This window comes from Tachyglossus aculeatus, chromosome 8 (genome assembly GCF_015852505.1).
Source record: "Tachyglossus aculeatus isolate mTacAcu1 chromosome 8, mTacAcu1.pri, whole genome shotgun sequence".
Taxonomy (NCBI): domain Eukaryota; kingdom Metazoa; phylum Chordata; class Mammalia; order Monotremata; family Tachyglossidae; genus Tachyglossus; species Tachyglossus aculeatus.
The window spans coordinates 759,481-782,244 of NC_052073.1; the positions used below are offsets into that span (position 1 = coordinate 759,481).

Below are 22,764 nucleotides of genomic sequence, written 5' to 3' on the forward strand. Positions count from 1 at the left end.
GGGGCACTGCATCAAGCACAGAATGGTGCGGACTTTCTGGCCCCGGGCGTGAGATGTTGGCACGATCCTCACTGTCCCGCTGTGCCAGGCTCTGAACTGAACTAGCTCGGGCTCGGTGCCAGCTTTCCATTGTGCAGGTGGAGGCGGGGACGGGGGATCTGGGCGGTAGGAGGGAGCGGAACAGAGCTTGGGAGCGACAGGCAAACATCCAAGAGCTAATAGGCCAGAAAGAACCAATTTGGGGTCTTTCCTGCCCCACCACATCCGGTGTGGGGCGAGGCTGGAGTCCAGCCCAGGCAGCTGGAACCGGGGGCCCCGGACCCATCGCCCCTGCGTGGCTGGCGCCCGACTCCCAGAGCCCGAGTGTGTGCCGGTGGGGGCGGGGTGGGGTTTACCCAGGCTCCTCCACAGCTGCCAACACTGGGCAGGCACTCAGTGCACAGGGGGCAGGACTCCCAAGTGCATTCCTACCCCTCCAGCGAAAGCCGGCAGGCAGAGGATCCAGGCTCCATCTGTGGAGGTCTGGGACAGTCATCAGAGAGACTTAGGGGGTCAGAATCAGGCTCATGGTTTAAAGTCAGTGATTAGGGCACAAGGGTCTCCAGCAGGTGTCTCAGGAGCAGGGGATAGTGGGATTTATTATACTAAGTGCCAAGCACTGCTCTAGGCACTGGGGCAGATTCAAGATAATCAGGACAGACCCCGTCCCACATGGGGCTCATCGTCTAAGTTGGAGGAAGAACAGGTACTGAATGCCCATTTCACAGAGGAGGAAACTGAGGCACAGAGAAGTGATGTGACTTGTCCGAAGTCCCACAGCAGGGTGGGGAAGCCAGGATTAGAACTCCAGTCCTCTGATTTTCAGATCTGGGCTCTTTCCATTAGGCCATGCTGCTTCTGTCCGGGTTCACCGTGAGAGGGGGTGAAAGGATTCTGAACGGGCCGGGGAGAGCTGAAAAGGCAGAACATTCGGGGCTCCGAGTCGGGGCTATGTTATCTGATCTAATTTCCAATTAGCGAGTCCTATCTGTCTTCCTCAACCCGCTCTTCCAAATTTCAACCCTGGCTAGCTTTCCCCAGGGGGGAGAAGTTTCACTTTTCTGCAGAGGGACCATTTCTCTACCTCAGCTCCCTCTCATGTGGTATTTGTTAAGCACTTCCTATGTGCCAAACACTGTACTGAGCACTGGGGCAGTTACAAATATGTATGTATGGGGTAGATACAGATAAGCACTGAATGGCCAGTGTATTAGAAGGCAGGCTGTCTTGATTACAAGTTTGCAAATAAACAGCTTTCCTTAACCCACTATCATCAGCAGGGTCAGTTTGGAATGGCCAGAATAATAACAATAATTATGGTATTTGTTAAGCGCTTACTATGTGCCAAGCACTGTTCTAAATACTGAGGTAGTTACAAGGTAATAATAATAATAATAATAATAATAATAATGTTGGTATTTGTTAAGTGCTTACTACGTGCCAAGCACTGTTTTAAGCACTGAGGTAGATATAAGGTAATCAGGTTGTTCCACCTGGGGCTCACAGTCTTCATCCCCATTTGACAGATGAGGTAACTGAGGCACAGAGAAGTTAAGTGACTTGCCCAAAGTCACACAGCTGACGAGTGGGATTAGAATCCACGACCTCTGACTCCCAAGCCCGGACTCTTTCCTCTAAGCCACACTGCTCCTCCTAATCAGCTGGGGTAGATACAATTCATTCATTCATTCAATTGTATTTATTGAGCGCTTACTGTGTGCAGAGCACTGTACTAAGCGCTTGGGAAGTACAAGCTGGCAACATATAGAGACGGTCCCTACCCAACAACGGGCTCACAGCCTAGAAGGGGGAGACAGAAGGTACAAGGTAATCAGTTATCAAATATCCCAGTTATCTCAGTTATCCCAGATACAAGGTAATCAGTTGTCCCATATGGGGTTTACAGTCTTAATCCCCATTTTACAGATGAGGCAACTGAAGCACAGAAAAGTGAAGTGACTCACCAAAGGTCACACAGCAGACAAGTGGCAGAGCCAGAGACGGCATGAGGGCAAGTGGCATCTGTGTGGGCCAGATGAAAAGAGAATTGGGAACTCTGGGTCTCTGAACAGCAGAGTTATTTTTAAGCGCTTAGTACAATGCTCTGCACATAGTAAATGCTCAATAAATACCACTGATGATGTCCCTCTCTCAGCCAACCTGAGACACAAGTGTTTGAAGTTGCCCCTCTACGGCCATCACCCAGTTCCTTCCTTCAGCCGATCCCATCCTTGTCCAACTGAACAAACAGGTTTCTTGGCCAGAATGAGCCTTCTGGTCTGCCTGGCTGCTTGCCGGTTCACACTGCGGGCACATCTGTCTTTCCCATGACCCTTTTCTCTTAGAAAAGGAAACGGTATCGAACTTCGGTCCTTTCAGCATTATGAACACAACAGCTTTGTAGCCGAAGAGTGGCATTTCTTGAAGGAGGGGTTATGGCTGCGGATGGCAAAAGCTGACTTAGTCCAGGGACTTGGGAAGATGTGAATAATCGAACCCAAGCAGATTCATTGCGTGTGAGCGCTGGCCCTCAAGGGCTCCAGCAGCAGCTCAATGAAGCCAGTGAATTGAAGCAATGTGGCCTAGTGGATACAGCGCAGGTCTGGAAGTCAGAAGGTCATGGGTTCTAATCCCTCTCTGCCACTTGTCTACTGTGTGACCTAGGGCAAGTCACCTAACTTCTCTGTGCCTCAGTTACCTCTTCTTTAAAATGGGGATTGAGACTGTGAGCCCCATGTGGGACAGGGACTATATCCAACGCAATTTGCTTGAATCCACCCCAGTGGTCAGTGCCTGGCACATAGTAAGTGCTTAATAACAATAACAATAATAATAATGGTATTGGTGATATGCTTACTATTTGCCGAATTATAGTATAATAATAGTAATAATCCTGCCTCTGCCACTTACCTGCTCTGAGACCTTGGACAAGCCACTTTACTTCTCTAAGCTTCAGTTCCCTCATTTGCAAAATCAGGATTCAATACCTGTTCTCCCTCCTACTTAGACTGTGAGCCCTTTGTGGGACCTGATTATTTTGTATCTCCCCCGTTGCTTAGTATAGTACTTGGCACACAATAAGCACTTAATAATAATAATAATAATAACAATTTCAGGCAAACATCTCTATACTGCATCTCTTCAGGCTCCACTCTCCTTAGAACCTGGGCTCACACAACTTCCTGGCAACTAGATCTGGCAACTAGCGAAGCAGCATTGCCTAGTGGATAGAGAACAGACCTGGGAGTCAGAAGGACCTGGGTTCTAATTCTGGATCTGTCACTTGTCTGCTGTATGACTTCACTTCTCGTGCCCCAATAACCTCATCTGAAAAATGGGGATTAAGACTGAGATGCATGTGGGACATGTACTGTGTCCAAACTGATTAACTTGTATCTACTCCAGCACTTAGTACAGTGCCTGGCACATAGTAAGTGCTTAACAAATACCATAAAAAAACCCCAAAAACTATTTGATTCTTCCTGAGAGCCAGTTTCAGGCATTAAGTTTTAAGTTAAAGGTGCTTTAAGAAAAACTGGATACTCTCATCAGCTAAGAAGTTATCGATGATTTCCTGGGCCTTCCTGCTCTTAGAACAGCTCTCTCAGCACCCCACGCTGCTCTCTGGAACAGCTTCCCCAGAACAGCTCTCCCAGAACCACAGGCTGATACCCAAAACCGCTCTCCCAAAGCCATAGGCTGCTCCCAGAACAGCTCTCCCAGAGTCACAGCCTGCTCCCCAGAACGGCTCCCCAAGCCACAGGCTGCTCCCCGAACAACTTGCCCGATGTCACAGGCTGCTTCCCAGAATAGCTCCCCCAGAATCACAGGCTGTTCCCAGAACAGCTCCCCGAGAGCCAAAGACTGCTCCCCAAAAGAGCTTCCCCAGAACTGTTCCCCAAAACAGCTCTCCCAGAGCCACAGGCTCCTCTCAAAACAGCTCCCCCAGAACCAAAGGCTGTCCCCAAAACAGCTCCCCCAGACCCAAAGGTTTCTCCCAGAACAGCTCCCCAAGAGCCACAGGTTGCTTCCAGAACAGCTCCCCCAGAGCCACGGGCTGCTTCCCAGAACAGCTCCTGCAGACCAGGTCCCCGAGAACAGATCCCCACAAATAACTCCCCCAGAGCTACAGGTTGCTACCTAGAACAGAACAAGCCCCAAATGGTTAAATTTTCTCAGTAGAACAATTAACAGGAAATGGAGAACAAACAGCAAGGCTTAGTGGAAGGATCCTGGGCCTGGGAATCAGAGGACCTGGGTTCTAATCCCATCTTTGCCACTTGCCTGCTGTGTGAACTTGGGTAAGTCACTTCACTTCACTGTGCCTCAGTTTTCTCACCAGAAAATGGAGGTTCAATGTTGTTTCTGCCTTCCCTATTGACTGTGAACCCCATGTGGGACAGGGACCGTGTCTGACCTGACTAGCCTATATCTCTACTCTAGCTTTTTAGGTCAATGCTTGGCATATAGTAAGTACTTAACAAATACCACAATACCATATTTATTCAGCACAACATGGAAATTGCAATGGTCTGTTTCCAAATTGCTACTCTGGTGGTCATGAACCAGTCGAGCTCACAATGTAGAATGGGGGTTCAAGGCTTGGTGACGGAGCATTCAGAAACTGCCTTGAGCCAGTGGTCTCTTGGTGGCTTCCCTCCCCATCCCCCAGGCCGCAGTTGCTGGGACTCACTGAAGGTTTGTCTTCCTTCCTTCAAAGCCCTACTGAGAGCTCACCTCCTCCAGGAGGCCTTCCCAGACTGAGCCCCCTCCTTCCTCTTCCCCTCCTCCCCTTCCCCATCCCCCTGCCTTACCTCCTTCCCCTCCCCCCAGCACCTGTATATATGTATATATGTTTGTACATATTTATTACTCTATTTATTTTACTTGCACATATTTATTCTATTTATTTTATTTTGTTAATATGTTTTGTTTTGTTGTCTGTCTCCCCCTTCTAGACTGTGAGCCCGCTGTTGGGTAGGGACCGTCTCTATATGTTGCCAACTTGTACTTCCCAAGCGCTTAGTAAAGTGCTCTGCACACAATAAGCGCTCAATAAATATGATTGAATGAATGAATGAATGAATGAATGAAAAGCCTCATCCTCCTCCCCGGCCACACCCCCTATCTTGGGTCACTGCTGGACAGTGCAGTCATCATTAGCTTTCTCCGGGTGATAGGATAACCGGCCTCCTGCCCCCAGCTTCCCTGGGGCAGTGCCCCTGGTGACTCAGCCCCAGGAGCCTGTCTGTGTGCAGGGCTGGCATTGCAAACAATTTTGACTGGGGCCTCTGTTTGAAGCAGGAAGGGTGCTCAGTACAGTGCTCTGCTCCCAGAAGATGCCAAATACAGTGCTCTGCACTTAGTAGGTGCTGAGAACAGTGGTCTGCACCTCCTAGGTACCCAGTACAACACTCTGCCCACAGTAAGAGCCCCTTACACCACTCTACCCACAATGGATCCTCAGTTCAGTGCTTTGCATCAGTAAACACTCAGTAAAGAGCTCTTCATACTGCAGGCACGGAGCACTGACTGTGTGCAGAGCACTGTACTAAGCGCTTGGGAAGTAGGGAAGCAGCGTGGCTCAGCGGAAAGAGCCCGGGCTTTGAAGTCAGAGGTCATCGGTTCAAATTCCGGCTCTGCCACTTAGCTGTGTGACTTTGGGCAAGTCACTTCACTTCTCTGGGCCTCAGTTATCTCCTCTGTAAAATGGGGATTAAGACTGTGAGCCCCACGTGGGACAACCTGATCACCTTGTAAATTCCCCAGCGCTTAGAACAGTGCTTTGCACATAGTAAGCACTTAATAAATGCCATTATTATTATTATTATTAGTAGTAGTAGTATAGTGCACTTCACACAAGAGGAACCCAGTACCATGTTCTACACATGGCAGATGTCCAATACAGTGTTCTGCCCACAATTGGAATCCAGCTCAGCACTCTTCCCTCAGAAGGTGTCTAATAATAATAATAATAATAATGGTATTTGTTAAGCACTTACTATGTGTCAGGCACTGAACTAAGCCTGGGGTACATACAAGCAAATCGAGTTGGACGCAGTCCCTGTCCCACATGGGGCTCACAGTCTCAATCCCCATTTTACAGATGAGGTAACTGAGCTCCAGACAAGTAGCAGAGCAGGGATTAGAACCCATGACCTTCTGACTCCCGGGCCCATGCTCTATGCACTACATCATGCTGCTTCTCAGCATTCTACACATAGTAAGAGCCCAGTACAGTGCCCTGCACACAGTATCGATCAATCATCAGTATTGCACATCTACGAGATACTGCACTAAACACACTTGGGAGAGTACAATAGGCGCGAGACATATCATCCCTGCCCTCAAGGAGGATGCAAACTAACGAAGAAGCAGAAAGAAATCATTTTCAGTGATTGAAAGCCAGAGGCAGAAAATACATAAAGCAGGAAAGATTACAAATATATCAGGAAGAAACAGCTGGACAAATAACTGAATGTATAGATAAATATATAGATTATATATATATATATATTTATGTACATAAAAATAAACTCATTTACACCAACACTGGGTAGGTAGAATTAAAAGATATATGTGCTAAGGCTGGACTTTAGGCTTTTACAACTGGGGTGTTGCAAATTAATCGGGGAAGCCTTCCCGGAGGAGATGGGAGTTTTTTAGAAAGCCTTTGAACTTGAGGAGAACAGTGGCCTGCTGGATGTAAAGTGGGGAGGGACTTCTAAGGAGGAGGCAAGGTGAGAGCAAAGGGTCAAAAGCAGGAGAGACAAAGCCCAGTAGAGTGAGCTTTGGAAGAGAAAAGAGAAGGCGCTGATGTTATGGGTAGAGTTGGAACAGATGGTCAAGAATTTCTGGCTGTTGCGCCTGGATACGGAACACCACTGGAGTATTTTGGAGAGTGGATGGACGTGTGCCAGCGACATTTCAGGGAAATGATCTGGGCAGCGGATGAGCAGAATGGAGTATCCTTCAGAGAGTTTGGAGTGGAGTGGAGTAGCCTTCAGAGATTTTGGCCTACAAGCCTAAGTGAGATAGGTTCCAGCGTTCGGGGGGTCACCAGGTCCGCTCAAACCTAGAGAGTGACTCTGGGGGCTCAGTGACCGCCCCCGCCCCCTGCAGAGAGCCTGCAGCCCCCTCCTTCCGAGCCGAGCTGGGGGTTGAAAATAAAAAACCCCGGACACACGGGAGCCCGGTGGCCCAGGGCTGTGTCAGAGCTGGACAGGGGGCGAGCTGGCTGGACGTCGGACGAGTAGCCCCTCCGACGCGCAGCCCCGCCTTTGAGAAAGCCCGGCCCTGGATCCCCAGCTCGGCTCCGCTCCGCGTGGGGCACTGAATTGATTTCCTTGGGTCCGGAGCCCAGCCTGGCTCAGCTCGGCTCGGAGAGCCCGGCAGTGAATCTCCATCGGGATAACTCGGTGCCGCTCAGCGCGCCGCCCCTCCCCGCCCGGAGCAGAGCTCACGGGGCCAGACACGAGGAACAGAAGAAAATCACATAATTGAGCTACAAGAGGGGAGACAAGTGAGGAGGGTCTCCATTCCGACGGTCTTCCTTGCCCCCCCGCGGGCAGGCGGGACAGTCTCTAGGCCGTTCCAGAAACAAAGAACGCACGGGCCGAACACTGCAGGCGAGCAAAACGTCTTGGGAGAGGGGCCGGGGAACCGGGAAATTTTGTGAAGGACAAATAATAATAATAATGATGATAATGATGGTATTTGTTAAGCACTTTTTTTGAGTGGGAGGTAGAGATGTCCTGAAGGCAGGAGGAAATGCAAGCCTGCAGAGAATAATAAGAATAATGATGATGATGGTATTTGTTAAGTGCTTACTATGTGCCAGACACTGTACTAAGCGCTGGAGTAGATACGAGTAAATCGGGTTGGATACAGTCCCTGTCCCATGTGGGGCTCAGTCTCATTCCCCATTTTACAGACTAGGTCACTGAGGCACAGGGAAGTAAAGTGACTTGCTCAAGGTCACCCAGCAGACATGTGGCAGAGTCGGAATTAGAACCCATGACCTTCTGACTCCTAGGCCTAGGCTCTATCCACTATGCCATGCTTGGCCGATGGGAGTCGGGGAAGGGCAATTCCGTGCTCGCCCGGCCCACCTCCATCCTGGTCTGTAAACTCCAACTCGGGCTGCTCCCATCCCGCACAGCCCTGAGCCTCGCGGTCACTTTTAGAGAGCCCAGGGCCTTTGTCCGCGACCGCTAGAATAAGCCGTGTGCGGACAGCAGTCAGGAGGTAATTGGTTTGAATCTTTTATTTTGACTCTACATGCGGTGTTAAAAACCCAAAGTACATATTATTTACACACCCACAATACAAGTTTACAAGATATCTATACATGTTAAAGAACCCTATAGAGCCCTATAGGGCACCTTCACTTTAGGGTTACTTTTTATGCCGTACCATTAAAAAGATACAATCCGCGTTTACCTTTGCACCAATGGATAAAGCATTTTAATTAAATTAACCGGAGAGACTAGGTCGAATGTTAGAAATTTCAACAGAAGTACTGAGAGGTCACATTACAGTCTACAAGGCAGCACAATGTTACATAGAGTTATTCCGGATCACACACGCACGCAGACACAGACGCACACATACACACACGCACGCACACACTCGTGTTCGGGGTACAGGCGTGGGGATTAATAGGGGTAGAAGGGGAATTGAAATCGATGGCTGTAATTGGTGGGCGGAATCACTTCGGAAGGGCGGATTTCATTGGTTATTCCTGGGGCTTGGGGGGCAACGCAGCGTGGGCCCCGAGAATACGGTTCCTCGTGCGCCCGGGAAGAGCCCCACTCCGTGCGGGAAGCCCGCCTGCCGGGGAATGGGCACCGGTGGGTGAGGTTTGTGGCGCCCACCACAACGGACTGCGCTTCGCGCTCGACTGCCCCCCCACCCCCGCACCCCCATAACCCACCAAGCCCCTGGGCACCGGCAGCCGGGGGCAAGGGAGGGGTGTACCTGTCTGTCGGTCCCCTCCCCCTCCCCACGACAAGCCGGCTTGGCTCATCTCTGCTGGGGTCTTGTTGGGGGCCAGGAGCTCCGACCGGCCCAGAGGACGGTGAGCTGCGCCGGACGGACCCGGACGGACGGACGGACGGACGGGTCTCGCACTTCCATCACGCTCATGAATAAGGCACAAAATGCACAGATTCAGGTAAACTCACACGGTATTTACAGCGCCGCTGCCTGCACGACGCCCGGGCGGGGGACCCCGACGGACACAGCACGGACCAGGTGGATCGAATGATTGCACGGCTACGGGTTGGGGGAGAGGAGGAGGCTTTACCCAGGCTGCGTGGGGCCGGAGGCTTTCTCCTGCGGGGTCCTTGGGTCGGGGGTGGGGGTGAAGCTTGCGGCCTCCGGCCCCGGAACCCCGGGCTGGGGAGCCCGGAGCGGTGACCGAGGGGAATGAAGAGCAGCACAACGTTGGCGAGGATGCTCCCCGGCCGAGCCCCCACCCCCACCCCAGCCCCCTGTTGGTCTCGCCGTGGGGCGCCTGGAAGGTGCGGTTGGGGCGGCCCCAATGTAAACAAACTCCGTAGCAGAAAGACAAAACGGGGACTAAGTTTGCACACACTCGCGCACACACCTCCACGCACGCCCACACGTACACGACAGTTCGGGGGCGCCGCCACCCCCGAGAAGATGCTACAGGGGCGCCGAGGCCGCGTTGCCCGCTGCCCGGGTCGTCCGGGCCGTCCGGTCCGTCGCGGCCCTTGTGCAAGAGGCGGGGGGCGCGGCAGCGGGCCCTTCGGGCCCTTCACATTTCACGGGAAGACGCGGGCACGAGCCTCCTCTTCAAGTATTTGCCGTTGGCTTCGGCCTCCGCGTCCCGCCCCCGCCCCGCAACCGGAGCTTGAAGCGCCCGGCCCTTGGGACGGGGAGCGGCGCGGCCCCCGGCGGAGAGAGGATCTTTGGCCACGGGGTGGTCTGCGTCTCCAGGGGTTCCCTCGCCTTTAAGGGTCTCCCGGGGCCAGAGAGCGGCCTGGAGGGAGAAGAGGCGAGCGGACCGGCGGGCCGGCGGGCCAGCGGGCCAGAGGCCCTAGTAGCTGTACTTGTTCAGGGGCCGGACGGCGGCGGGGGTTTGCGGGGCGAAGGCGGGCTTGGGCGGCACGTCCGGTTTGAGGGAGGAGGTCCTCTTCAGCCCGCTGCGGGGGAGGGTGCCGGGGCCGGCGTAGCCGCTCTGCCGGGACAGGGCCGGCGGCAGGCGCCCGCTCGCCGGCGGCCCCGGGCCGTAGTCCGTCTTGGGCCCGGCGCCGGGGGACAGGTAGCCGCCGCCGCAGCCTCCGCCTCCGCCTCCGCCTCCGCGAGGCCCACAGGGCTGGCGGAACAAAAGGCCCGCAGCGGTCCCGGTCCCGCCCCCGCCGCCCGGGGAGGGCAGGCTCTTGGGCAGGGCGGAGATGGAGTGGCGTTGGGCCGAGGTCCGGGGGTAGCCGCGCTGCCTCTCCAGAGAGGTCAGGGCGGCGCCCGGCGCCGTGGGCACGTCCAGCCGCTTGGTCGGGCTGTTCCGCGGCAGCGTGGACGGCGGCGAGTAGAGCGACGCTTCGCGGTGGGGCACTTTGGGGGGCAGCTCGGCCAGGCCGCCCATGGCCTCCAGTACCAGGGAGGCCGAGGGCGCCCCCAGGTCCCCCAGCAGGGCCGGCGGGTGAGGCCCGGGCCCAGCCGCGCCCTCGCGCTGCGGCGGCTGCGGCTTGCGGGGCTCGCGGAAGGCGTGGCGGGAGTCGGAGGCGCGGCGGGGGTCCCGCCTGGCGGCCGGCGGGGCCAGAGGGTGGTCCGCCGCCTGCAGCGCCGCCCGCTCCGCCCGGTAGGCGTTGGAGTTGGAGAAGGACGTGTTGAAGTCGTGCGTGGCGTTGGGCAGCACGATGGCGCTGGGGATGGGGGCCGGGGCCAGCGGCGAGTGCGGCGGGGGGCTGGCGGGGAGGAACGGGGGCGCGTCCTTGCGGCCGGCGGCCGGGCCCCGGCCGGCCTGCGAGGGCGGCTTCGGCTGCAGGACCGGCGTGGACTCGGGCGTGGGCAGCGCGGCCAGCTCGGGTGGGGGCGGCGGGGCGCGGGGGGCGGCGCCGGCGGCGCCGGGCGGCGCGGCCTCCTTGCGGCCGCTCAGCAGGGTGGCGTAGAGTTTGGGGGAGCCGGCGTGGTGCTGGAACTCCTGGACGGGGCTGTCGAACAGCCCGCTGAGCTTGGCGAAACTGCCGCCCGAGTCCGTGCAAGACTGGGCCGACTCGGCGTCCTTGCGGATCTTCCGGGCCCGCCGGGCCAGGGCGTCGCGGTAGCAGTAGACGGCGGCACCGGCGATGAAGGCGCCCAGCACGAAGGCGGCGAAGACGCAGGTGATCAAGACGTTCATGTGCACCATCTGGCTGGATTCGGACGCCTGCACGTCCCACCGGACACCTGTCGACCCCGCGACCCGCGGGCAGGCTGGGTGAGCGCGGGCAGGCCCTTACCGGCTCGCACACCCGCCGAGGGGCCCCCAGAGGCCCCGGTTTCTCCCCTCCCGCCACCGTGAAGGAAGGTGGACCACGCATGCCACCCTCCCCCGACTCTTCCCCAGCCCCTCTCCCCTAGAGCTCCCCAGCAACCCAGAGCTCCCCTAGACCGAACCGGCTCTACTCGGCTTTCCCGTTAGCTCCCCTCCTTGCCTAGGCCCCCTGTCCCCTCTGCTCCCCAGCCCCCGCTAGCTTCCCCACTACCAGCCCGGCCGAGACGAGCCCTTCCCCAGTCTTGGATCCCCAGGGCGCGAGACCCGCGCCGCCCCCGACCCGCTTCGGTAGGGAGAGAGGCTGGTCCCGCGGCGGGGCGACGTTGCGGCGTGGATTAGTCACTGGCGGACAGAGGCCGCCCCCCACGGCTGGGTTAGCGGGAGGAGGCCTCGGCCGGCCCTAGCCGGAGATTCGGCTGGCCGGCGAGCGAAGAGAAGGGTTAGCGGCGAGGCCTGCGAACGCCCTCGGGGTTCGGGCTCTGGGTTAGTGCCGCCCTGGCGCCGGGCGGGAGGGAAAGAAAGAAAGTCAGGAAATGGCCGGGGGGAGAGAGCCTAACTCTAGTGAAAAGCAGAACCGGACAGGCCCAAACCAACAGAAATGGACAAACAAGGGTCAGTGCCCGCTCTGGCCGCGGGCTGGAAACCTGCTTCGAGACTGCGATTGGGGGGGGGGGGGGGAGATTGGACCACGAGGAGGGGGAAGGAGCCAGGAGGAAGGGAAGAGGGGTGGGCCTGGGGTGAGGGCGGGCAGGAGACCGGGGGGAGGGGGAAGTGGGAGGATGGGGAAGCGGAGGGGAGAGGAAATGGCGGAGTGTGCAGTGACCGGGCTGGCCCCGGGCCTGTTTAACAGGCCCTGAAGGTCCTCCCGGACACTTCCTTCCAGTCGGGCCCTGGAAACTCCTTGGTCCCGCGAGGGAGAGAGGGAGGGAGGGGGAAGCGGGGGGAAAAACAGCTAGGCGAGGGATGGAGGTCGGTTTGGGGTGGGGGGACGGGCAGGAGGTGAGAAAGAGAGTGGGGCAGGCGAGTCTGAGGCAGGTTTCCAGCCTGTGGCATACGGCCCCCTGACATGGCCTTACCCTTAGGGACCCCTGCTAGGGGTCCGGTAAAATCGGGGGGATTGGGGTCGGCGTGCACTACAAGCTTCCGAGAGCTGGTCAGCCTGGGTCTCCAGCGTCCAGCCCCTCGCGGGGCCGGGGCGGGGGAAGTCGCCCTAGCCGGAGTGGAGGGCGAGGAGGGCGTCACGTCTGTGGTGCAAACAGATTTGGATTACCGGCGGGGAAGAGGGGAGCGGGCGGCGCCTCTTATCGGGACGGGGGTGGGGTATCAGCCCCTGGCACCTCGGAGAGCTGCGGGGCACGGGCTGGATTTGGAGGGGCTGATGCAAGGTCCCAGCATGGCTGCGGTCTGCCCGCGGACCCCACCGCCGAGGTCCGGACCGACCAGCCTCCGAGCGCGGACTCGCGGGGCCAGAATGGCCTCCTAGGTCCTGGCCCCAAACTGGGAGGTAGCGGTTACAGCCACACAGCTTCCAGAGTCGGGGGGCAGGCCTTCCCCGAGCCTCCTCCCCCTCGGGGGCTCGCCTGGAAGGGAGGAGGCCACAGGCCGGGCAGAAGTGTGGCCCAGCCAAACCGACGGTCGCCCGGCTCGGGCCTCCCAGCCCCTTCCCTGCGAGAGCTGAAGCTGCCCGGGAGATGGTCAAGTCCCGGCGGGGGAGTGGCTCTTCCCGGAGAGAAAGCAGGCAGCAGCCCCGCCTCCGGGCTTTGGTGGCCAGATGAGGGGTCGGCCGGCCTGAGGGGCTATAAGGGGGCGACGAGGGACCCTGCCTCGTTCACCCCAAGGACAGCCCCTTTTGACCTAGGGCCTAGCTCTTCCAGGACTAACGGGACCGCTCCCCCAGGGGAGGGAAACGTACGTTTACTGGATAGGAGTGCCGGAGTGTGGGAAGGAAGAGGATGTGGAGAGGAGGGGGAAGAGGATGGGGAAGGGGTGAAATAAGAATCTCGACAGAAGAAAGAGTTATAGGCGAGGGCGTGGGGGAGGGGGAGAACAGAGGACAGGAGAAGGTGGGAAGAGGACAGGAGGAAGAGGGAAGAGCAGAGGATGGTAAGTGGGAGAGGGGAAGATTGGGGGAGTTAGGAGAGGGGGAAGTGGGGGAGCAGAGGAGAGGGGAAGGTTTGACCTCCATGGACAGCAGCAAAGGTGGAGAGGGCACCAGGCTGCGGGGCCAGCAGAGAGAAGCGGCCGGGCGGTGCAGCCATGTTAAGTGAGTTCGGGCGGGGTTGGGACGCGGGGTGGGGAGGAGGGTCCGGAGGGGAGCGGGGTCCCGGTCGAGGGGGGCTGTTAGGGGGCAGCCCCGCACCGCAGGTTCCTCTCGGACCCCCGGCGGGCGCTGAGCCCGAGGGCGGACAGGCTGTGGGCGGAGCGTGAGCACGCTTCCACCGACAACGATGAACGGGGAGAACGGGGCGTTAATTCAAAAAGCAGAAACAACTAACCAGATGTTGGCCCGCCAGATGTTTTGTAATCTGGTGTGGTTGGAGAAGGCAAAATGTCTAAAAGAATTAAAGGAACAGGAAATCGGTGCCAGGAATCAAAGGAAAAGGCAGCGGCTTGGGAGAAGCCCAAAGGCACGGGGAGCGAGAGTGGGCCTCGGAGCCGCGGGACGGGCTGGGGGAGCAGGAAGGGAGGAAGGAAGGAACCTGACTCCGTCCCCCCGGGCTCCCTCGGACCGAGGAGCCCAGCGCTGGCCAAGTTGTCTCTCAGGGTGGCGAGCGCAGACAGGCGGCGAGAGGCAAGGGCGTGCCCCCCAGGGACTCGGCCGGGAGGCCGCCCACAGTACCCTAGCTTACCGTGGCATTCCCCGAGGTGTGCCGTGTGCCCGGACTCGGTGTCCTGCTCAAACCCTCCGGCGCTGGAGGACCAAAGGAAAAAATAATAAATGTTGGTATTTAAGTGCTTACTGTGTGCCAAACACTGTCCTAAGCGCTGGGGTAGATACAAGGTAATCAGGTTGTCCCACGTAGGGCTCACAGTCTTCATCCCCATTTTACAGATGAGGTAACAGGCACAGAGAAGTTAAGTGACTAGCCCAAAGTCACACAGCTGACAAGTGGCGGAGCCGGAATTAGAACCCACGACCTCTGACTCCCAAGCCCGTGCTCTTTCCACTGAACCATGATGCTTTTTCTAGGAAGTTTCAGTGAGCAGCTCCCATCTGCACACGTGTCCTGTCACCGGTCCACACGTTACCCGGCCATGCAGATCAACTAAATAGATTCTACTCCAGCCTAATCTCCCTCGACCTCTCTCTAGCTGTCTTCGATGCCGTCGATCACCCCCTTCTCCTGAAACATTGTCCAACTTTGCCTTCACTGACTGTCCTCTCTTGGCTCTCCTTCTCGGTCCCTTTCTTGGGCTTCTCCTCTGCCTCCCACCCCGTAACTGTGAGAGTCCCTTAGGGCTCAGTTCTGGGTTCCCTTCTGCACCCACACCTTGGAGAACTCATTTGCTCTCACGGCTTCAACTACCATCTCAATTCATTCATTCATTCATTCAATCGTATTTATTGAGTGCTTACTGTGTGCAGAGCACTGTACTAAGCGCTTGGGAAGTACAAATCGGCAACATCTACCTCTCCATCCCCGACCTCTCCTTTTCTACAATCTCACATCTGCGGCTTCCAGGACATCTCTACTTGGATGTTCCAACGACATCTGCAGCTCAAGATGAGCAAAACTAAACTCCTCCCCAAGACTTTCTCGTCACCGTCGACAATGCCACCATCCTTCACAACTTTCAGGCCCACAACCTTGGCATCATCCTCAACTCCTCCCTCTCTTTCAACCTCCATATTCAGTCAATCAATAAATCCTGGCCATTCTCACTATAGAACATTTCCGGCTGGTCCAGGCACCTGACATGTCCCCGGTTTGACTACTGCATCAGCCTCCTTGCCGATCTCCTTGCCTCCAGCCTCTCCCCATCTCCGGGCTACACTTTTCTCCGATGACTGGATCATTTTTCTAAAACACCATTCCTCACCTCTCTCCTCACTCCTCAAAAACCTCCAGTAATAATAGTAATTGTGCTATTCTATTCACTTATTCTATATGCTTACTGTGTAGCAGTCACTGTTCTAAGCGCTGGGAAAGATACAAGATAAGTGGGTTGGACACAGTCCCTGTCCCAAATGGTTGCCTGTCCCTCCATCTGCTCTCTTTCCCTTTCTTATCCTTCCTCTCCTCCCACTGCAGCTCGGTTTGCACTTTGTTCCCCTCAAGTCTACTTACTGTGCCTCAGTGTCATCGTTCTCACCATGGGCCTCTTGCTTACGCTCTCTTCCTGCCTGGATGTCCCTCCCCCTTCTGAAAGCCCATCTCCTCCAGGAGGCCTTTCCTGATTCGTCTTTCATCTCACCACCTTGTACTACCACAGCTGCTGCTTCAGAATTTAAATACCAACCCACAGAACTCGCTGCACTTTTGCACATATGGATTTTGCATGTATGAAGCAGTGTGACCTAATGGAAAGAAAAGGAGCCTGGGTTCTAATCCTCACCCTGACACTTGCTTGCTGCATGATCTTGGGCAAGTCACTTAATTTCTCTGGGTCTCAGCTAACTTATATGTGAAATGGGGATTCAATACCTGATCTCCCTACTAGTTAGACTGGAGTCCCATGTCTGACCTAATTATCTTGTATCTATGCTTCGTGCAAAGCTCGACACAGGGCACTTAAATATCACAATTATTGTTATGGATTCTCACATTACTCTAAACTCTTCTTCCTCTTGTCTGTAATTTAGTATAGTGTCTATCTCCTCATACTAGACTAAAAGCTCCTTGAGGACAGGGATCACGTCTGCTTACTCTACTGCCTTCCACTAACTGCTCAGCACAGTGCTCTGCAAAGAGAAGGTACTCAGTAAATGACACTGACTGAGTGACTGATTGGTTCCAGGGACACTATTGGCAAGCATCATCATCATTTATCAACATCCTGGCCTTCCTCAGTGCCTGTTGTGCCCAGTGCTCCGTACCTATCAGTGCCTGGATGAGCACAATAATAAAAAAAAAAGAGGTCACCTTCTCTGGCTTCAGGGGGCTGACACTCGAATGGAAGCAGAGGGTGGGGCCCAGACAGAAGGAACGTGTGTGAGCCCGTTGCTGGGTAGGGACCGTCTCTATATGTTGCCAACTTGTACTTCCCAAATGCTTAGTACAGTGCTTTGCACACAGTAAGCGCTCAATAAATACGATTGAATTGAATGAATGAAAGAGACTGGCTACCACGGATCGCCACAAGGGGGCGGCCCAGGGACAGGCTACGGATCCCCCTCCCTCCCCAAGCAGAATCGTCAGGACCAAGCCCCCCAACTTCCGGCCCCTGCTTCCCCCGGCCCCATCACCGACGTTGCCCCCAACCCCTCACCACCACCCTCCTGATCCCGCTCCGGACCAGGGAGCTCCGATCGCACTTACAGCGTCCCCGCCGCCGCCCGCCCACACACTCCTGTGCTCAGCCAGCCGCAGTACGGGTCCCGCGATGAGATGCAAGATCTGCACAGGGCCAAAGGCAGTGTGCTGCTGCTACCCACAGCCCCACAACCCCTGAAACCCCAATCCCATGTTTCCCAGCCCCCAACCTCAGCAGCCCCCCAACTCCTGCTGCCCCTGAGAACCTTCAGCCTCCGGCTCCACTCCCTACAGCCCCGCTGGGCATGAAGCCCCTCTTACTTCTTGCAGGAGCCAAAGCGCTCACAGCGGCTCAGGGGGACGCGGACGACGCAGCCGGAGTAGGCTACAAACACGGCATGGTGCTCCGGGTCCAGCTGCAGTGCGATTATCTTCCGGTCCTCATCACTCTCCCGGCTGCACCTGGAGGCCGAGGAGGTGGTCGGTGCGGGCCACCTAGGTGGTCAGGCCTTGGGCCCAGCACATCGTGGGAGATGGGCGCATGGCCAAGGCCCTCAGAGGAGGAGGCGGCAGCGGAGGCGGGGTGGGGGGCACCCGTGCCCTGAGCTGCAGCTCCTGCCCGGCACACACGTGTGGACCAACGCCTCTCTCCATAGCTGGGATGGGAGAGTGGGGAGTTTTCTCCTCCAGTTCTACAATCCACCCTGCCCATGAGCGACCCCTGAATCCATTGCTGTGCCTACACCAAGGTCCTTGGCGGGGTGAGAGCTTTTGGTCTCCAGCAGATGGGCAGTCACGCCAGTTCAGGTTTGGCCAAGGACTCACCATCCCGTCGCTTGCCCCCGGGGAACCAGACCCTCCCAGCAGAGAAGCAACATGGCCTAGTGGACAGAGCACGGGCCTGGGAGTCGGAAGGACTTGGATTCTAATCCTGCCTCCACCACTTGTCCGCTGTGTGACCTTGGCCAAGTCACTTCACTTCTCTGTGCCTCAGTTCCCTCATCTGTAAAATGGGGATTAAGACTGTGAGCCCTATGTGGGACAGGGACTGCAGCCAACCTGATTACCTTGTATCTACGCCAGTGCTTAGAATAGTACCTGACACATGGTAAAGGCATAACAAACACCACCATCATCATCATCATCAGTGGGTGGCAGGGAGGGGAAGTAAAGTAGGCCACCAAGTATCCCGGGGAAAGCGACCCCTGGCGGGTGGGTGGTGGAACGGATGCAGAGGTCCCACTGGGCGCGGGTCCACGCCTACTTGGCCTGGTGGTAGGCGTCAATCTCCTCCAGAAGCACGCTGCCATTCAGGGACGGCATCCGGGTCTCAGCCAGCACTTTGAGCAGCACCCCCGCCTCGGAGCCCACGAACATCACCGTGTGGTTCCGGTAAGGCCCGGCTGCCGCATCCACCGCGATGGCTGTCAGGCGGTACCTGGTGGGCAGAACACGGGCTGGGAGGTGGGGTCTGTCCCGGGCTTCGGTTCTTGCTCTTCCCAAGCCTGCGGGGTGATCCCGGGCAGTCTTTAGACTGCAAGGTCGTTGTGGGCAGGGAATGTGTCTGTTTATTGTTATATGGTATTCTTCGAAGCACTTAGTACAGTGCTCCGCACACAGTAAGTGCTCAGTAAATACAATTGACTGACAAGTCGCTGCACCTCCGCATCCTTACCCTTCCAACAAGGGTCAGATCCCTCACTCCTGCTTATCTCTAGAGGCACACGAGGGATGGGGACTGCATCTGACCTGATGGCCCTGCCTGAACCCCAGCACACGGCGAGTACTCAGCATAGAATCAGTGCAGAATCAGCACCATAACACTCTGGTGAGCATGGAGCGAGATAGCGGGTAGAGTGGGCATGGGGTTCAGTGGGAGGCGCGGCTGATGAGGCCACGTGGTCCGACCCTACCTGACGCGGGTCTTGGTGAACCATGGCTCCTCAGCGAGGGAGGGGACGGCCAAGTCCATCAGCGGGTGAGACTTGATGAAAGACAAGGTTTCATCGGGGAAGTCGATGGATGTTCTGTAGGCCTCGGCGAGACCGTGCCTCGCACAGCAGCCTGGCCTGGGGGACGGCGACAACTTCAGATCTGCTCCAAGTAGCCTCCTGCCCCACCCCCGCTACCCACCAGGGGCAGCTCCACCATCATCCAGCCCAGGACGCCATCCTTTTCAGGGGCACTGAGATGCTGGGAGGAACCGTGCATGGGTTTCCCTCCTGGACACCCACCCTTACAATTAGGGATAGACTAAAACACGCCCCTGACTCTCCCTCCCAACCCAACATGGACCATCCAACACAGATCATCCAACATGGACCGTCCAACACCTCTGACTCCCACAGTGATTCAGCACAGACTATCCAACACCCTTGTCTCTCCCCTTTCTATCCTTGATTCTCCCCTATTGACCCAACCAGATTATCCAACACCCCTGACTCTCCTTTCTGCATCTCTGACTCTTTCCCAGTGACTCGCACAGACCATCCAACCCTCATGAATATTCCCTCTTCACCCTGACTGTCCATCCCTGACTCTTCCCCAGTGTCCCAGCAGGGACTATCCAACACCTCAGGCTCTTCTCTCTGCATTTCTGACTCTATCCTAATGATCCAGCACAGATCTTCCAACATCCCTGACATTTCCTTCTCCATCCCTGACCCTTCCTCGGTGACCCAACACGGACCAACATTCCTGACTCTCTCCTCTCCATCCCTGCATCCAGCATCCAACACCTCTCTTTCCTCTCCATCCCTGATTCTTCCCCAGTGACCCAGCACCATCCATCCCACACCCCTGACTTTCCCCTCTCCACCCCTATTGCTCTCTCCAAGGACCTGGAATGGATGCTTGTCCATGTATCTGTCTGGCATCCCCGGACCACTCAGTGTTTCCAGCTGCCCGGCCCCCTGTGGGCCAGAGTAGGATGCTCACTTTCAGCTGGGGGCGGCAGCGTTTCCTGCTCTTGCTTGGGGCAGTCATTCCCTCCAAGACCCAAAGGCCCAAAGCTGTGGGGGAGTGTGAAGAGCAGAAGGAGACCCCTCCCAAGATCCCCTCGGCTGGGGGGCTCTACCTCGGGCTCGGGACCCGCTCTTCCGGCACAGCAGTCCAGACGGAGTCCGGGCTCTTCTGCTCCTTGAACCTGCCCTCGAACACTTTCTCGATGTCATCCATGCTGAAAGCGCAGACGGCCGAGCCGGGGATGCTGTGGGCGGGGCCCGAGGCGTCACTGGTGGGTGCGGACCCTAGACTGGGGGAGGGGATCAGAGGGGGCCTCCACCCGGTACCCCGGGGTCCCACCTCCCCTCTCACCTGTTGAGCTGCGTGGTGAAGACCCCCAGCACGGTGGGGACCCCACCAACAGACAGGATGTCTGTGACGGCCTGCAGAACGTCGAAGTAGAAGAAGGAGTCACCAGGGACGGAGCAGTTGAGCCGGGCTTTCAGGAACGAGGTCCAGTGCTTCTCTAGGACGCGCTGGGAGCCCCCTACGTCATTTTTGCAGATTCGGGCAACACGAGAGTAGACCGCCTGTCGGGCATGAGAACGGTGAGGTGGCGGGGCAGGCACAGGGGGCACAGGGGGTAGGCACATGATGAAGGACTGATGGAGGCAGGATCCCCAGGACTGACCGGCCCCACCCCAGGTGTGTCCTGGAGCGGTGTGGCATGTGTGGGTGTGTGATGGGGGTACCCCCTCTGACCCTTGGGAAGCTGGCTAGCCAGGCCGTGCCTATGTCTCACTGAGCAATCACAACAATCTTGGCTGCTCCCTGCCACACCGCAGCCTGCTTGCCACACTATCCCGGCTCCTGGTCCCGGTTCCGAGTCCCAGCTCCAAGGCCTGGCTCCGAGAACCGGCCAGCAGAGGGCTTGAACCGTGTGCAAAGATTCAGGCACACTGAGGGCGAGGGGGCCACGCCTGAACTGGAAACCACTAGAAATTACTGACAATCCCTGGGAAGAGGAGGAAGGGGCCATACCCAAACCACTGGGAATTACTGAAAATCCCCATGAAGAGGGTGCGGATCTAGATGAGTGGAATGGGGAGGGGGGAACAGAAAGGAGAAAGGGACGGAGAGGGGAGAGCGGGAGAAGGGTGAGGGGGAGAGAAGGCAAGAAGGGGAAGGGGTTGCCTTGGGAACTGCCTTCAGAAACCTCTAGGCAGAGTGCTGAGGCACTAGGGGAGAAGCCCAGACCCAAGATTTCCTGGAAGAGGGTCTCCTCAGTGCTGGTGAGGCCTGGCCATGGGGGTCAGCATGCCCAGTTCAGGGGTCCACAGAGTGACCTCAGGAACAGTGCTGAAGGCTGTGTGGGGCCAGAGTTCAGCAGCTTTACCTGCTTCTCCTGGCTACAGGACAGGTCAATTCTGGGAATGGCACTCAATGAGTGCCCGTTGGGTGCCAAGCTCTGCACCCAGTGCTGGGAATGAATACGGGGCAGAGGTTGCCCCAGGCCCCGGCCCCGACAGACTCCCAACTGTGTGATGCTGGCAGCATACTAAGAGAGATGGCAAAACCCCAGAGACCCCGATGGGCAGTGAGGGCATGGGGCCAGAGGGGCAGGGGTCATCTCTGCCCCCCGGGACTCTCACCTTGCCCAGGCTGTTGTGCTCCACGGCGATTTCACGGAAGAAGAAGTAGACAAAGTTCCCGTACTCGGTGGCATGCAGGAAGTGCGGCTCTGAAAGGGGCCCCAGGAGGTGGACGGGTCAGCGCAGAGCCCTCAGACAGAAGGATAGTGCCCCCTTGCTGCAGGGGCTGGCTCGCTGTGGCCCATTTTACAGATGGGGAAACGAAGGCCCGGTCACGCAATGAGACACAGATGCTGGTTCTAGTTCACTGCCCACGGCACCAGGCTGGTCAGCAGACTGGCCCCGAGACTAACCCCCAAACTGGCCCCTCTGTCCCCTGACCCTCAAACCAATAGCATTAGGCAGTGAGGGTCGGCCGAGGGTGGGGAGAGGAATCACCAGCCACCAGTGTCCCTGGCCATTACCTTTGATCCACTTGGAGTCATATTTGATGGTCCGCAGAGCTGAGCCATCACCCAGGCTCCTATAGATCACGGCGTCGCTGGCCAGGAAGTCGGCCACAGTGGCGGAGTAGAGTTTTCCATCTGAAACCAATCAATCAATCAATAGTATTGACTGAGTTCGGGGTCAGCGATTAAGAGTAGAACTAGCTCTCCCTGGCTCGACTAGCCAGGAAGCAGTGTGACTTAGTGGAAAGAGCATGGGCTTGGGAGTCAGGGGACATGGGTTCTAATCCTCCTTTTGCCACTTGTCTACTGTGTGACCTTGGGCAAGCCACTTAGCTTCTCTGTGACTCAGTTACCTCATCTGTAAAATGGGGGTGAAGACTAAATCCCAAGTGGGACAACCTGATTACGTTGTATCTACCCCGGGGCTTAAACAGTGTTTGGCACATAGTAAGCACTTAACAAATACCATCATCATTATTATTATTATTACTATCACCAGGGCAACCAGACCAACTCCGTCTATGACCCTTAGCCCCCAAGCACCATTTCTGGTCAGTCTCATCGCCTGTCTGGCCCAGGACTCAGTCTCTGAGAGCAATACCAGGATGTTGGGAAGACCAGTGTACCGGTTACCTTCCTAGATGCCCACCCTTATGGTTAGGGATGGACCATTCAAACTCCCCAAGTCTCCCCTCTCCATTCCTGACTCTTCCCTCAGTGACCCAGCCTGAACCATCCAATCCTCCTGAGTCTCCCTTCTCCACCACTGTCTCTCCCTGTTTGTCCCTGGCCAACTTGTCCCTGGATCTGTCCTAGCAGCATCTAAC

The 22,764-nt window shown here is 56.8% G+C and overlaps 1 protein-coding gene across 7 annotated transcripts in view; it reads right to left on the bottom strand.

Annotated features, from left to right (window-relative positions):
• Positions 1 to 9,535: 9,535 nt before the first annotated feature.
• SEMA6D (semaphorin 6D) overlaps positions 9,536 to 22,764 on the bottom strand; it is an 84,190-nt gene continuing 70,961 nt past the window's right edge. For 4 of the 7 annotated variants that reach the window (XM_038750183.1, XM_038750182.1, XM_038750184.1 and 1 more), the window contains 12 exons: positions 21,953 to 22,072; positions 21,549 to 21,637; positions 20,269 to 20,486; positions 20,030 to 20,161; positions 18,867 to 19,022; positions 18,218 to 18,391; positions 17,275 to 17,415; positions 17,020 to 17,097; positions 14,389 to 14,450; positions 14,035 to 14,091; positions 12,616 to 12,783; positions 9,536 to 11,451 (listed from right to left, as the gene is read on the bottom strand). In XM_038750183.1, coding sequence (XP_038606111.1) covers positions 10,103 to 11,451; positions 12,616 to 12,783; positions 14,035 to 14,091; positions 14,389 to 14,450; positions 17,020 to 17,097; positions 17,275 to 17,415; positions 18,218 to 18,391; positions 18,867 to 19,022; positions 20,030 to 20,161; positions 20,269 to 20,486; positions 21,549 to 21,637; positions 21,953 to 22,072 — 2,744 coding nt within the window. In that variant the 3' untranslated portion in view covers positions 9,536 to 10,102. The remainder of the gene's footprint in view (positions 11,452 to 12,615; positions 12,784 to 14,034; positions 14,092 to 14,388; positions 14,451 to 17,019; positions 17,098 to 17,274; positions 17,416 to 18,217; positions 18,392 to 18,866; positions 19,023 to 20,029; positions 20,162 to 20,268; positions 20,487 to 21,548; positions 21,638 to 21,952; positions 22,073 to 22,764) is intronic. The other 3 variants (XM_038750187.1, XM_038750188.1, XM_038750189.1) reach the window with 3 other exon arrangements.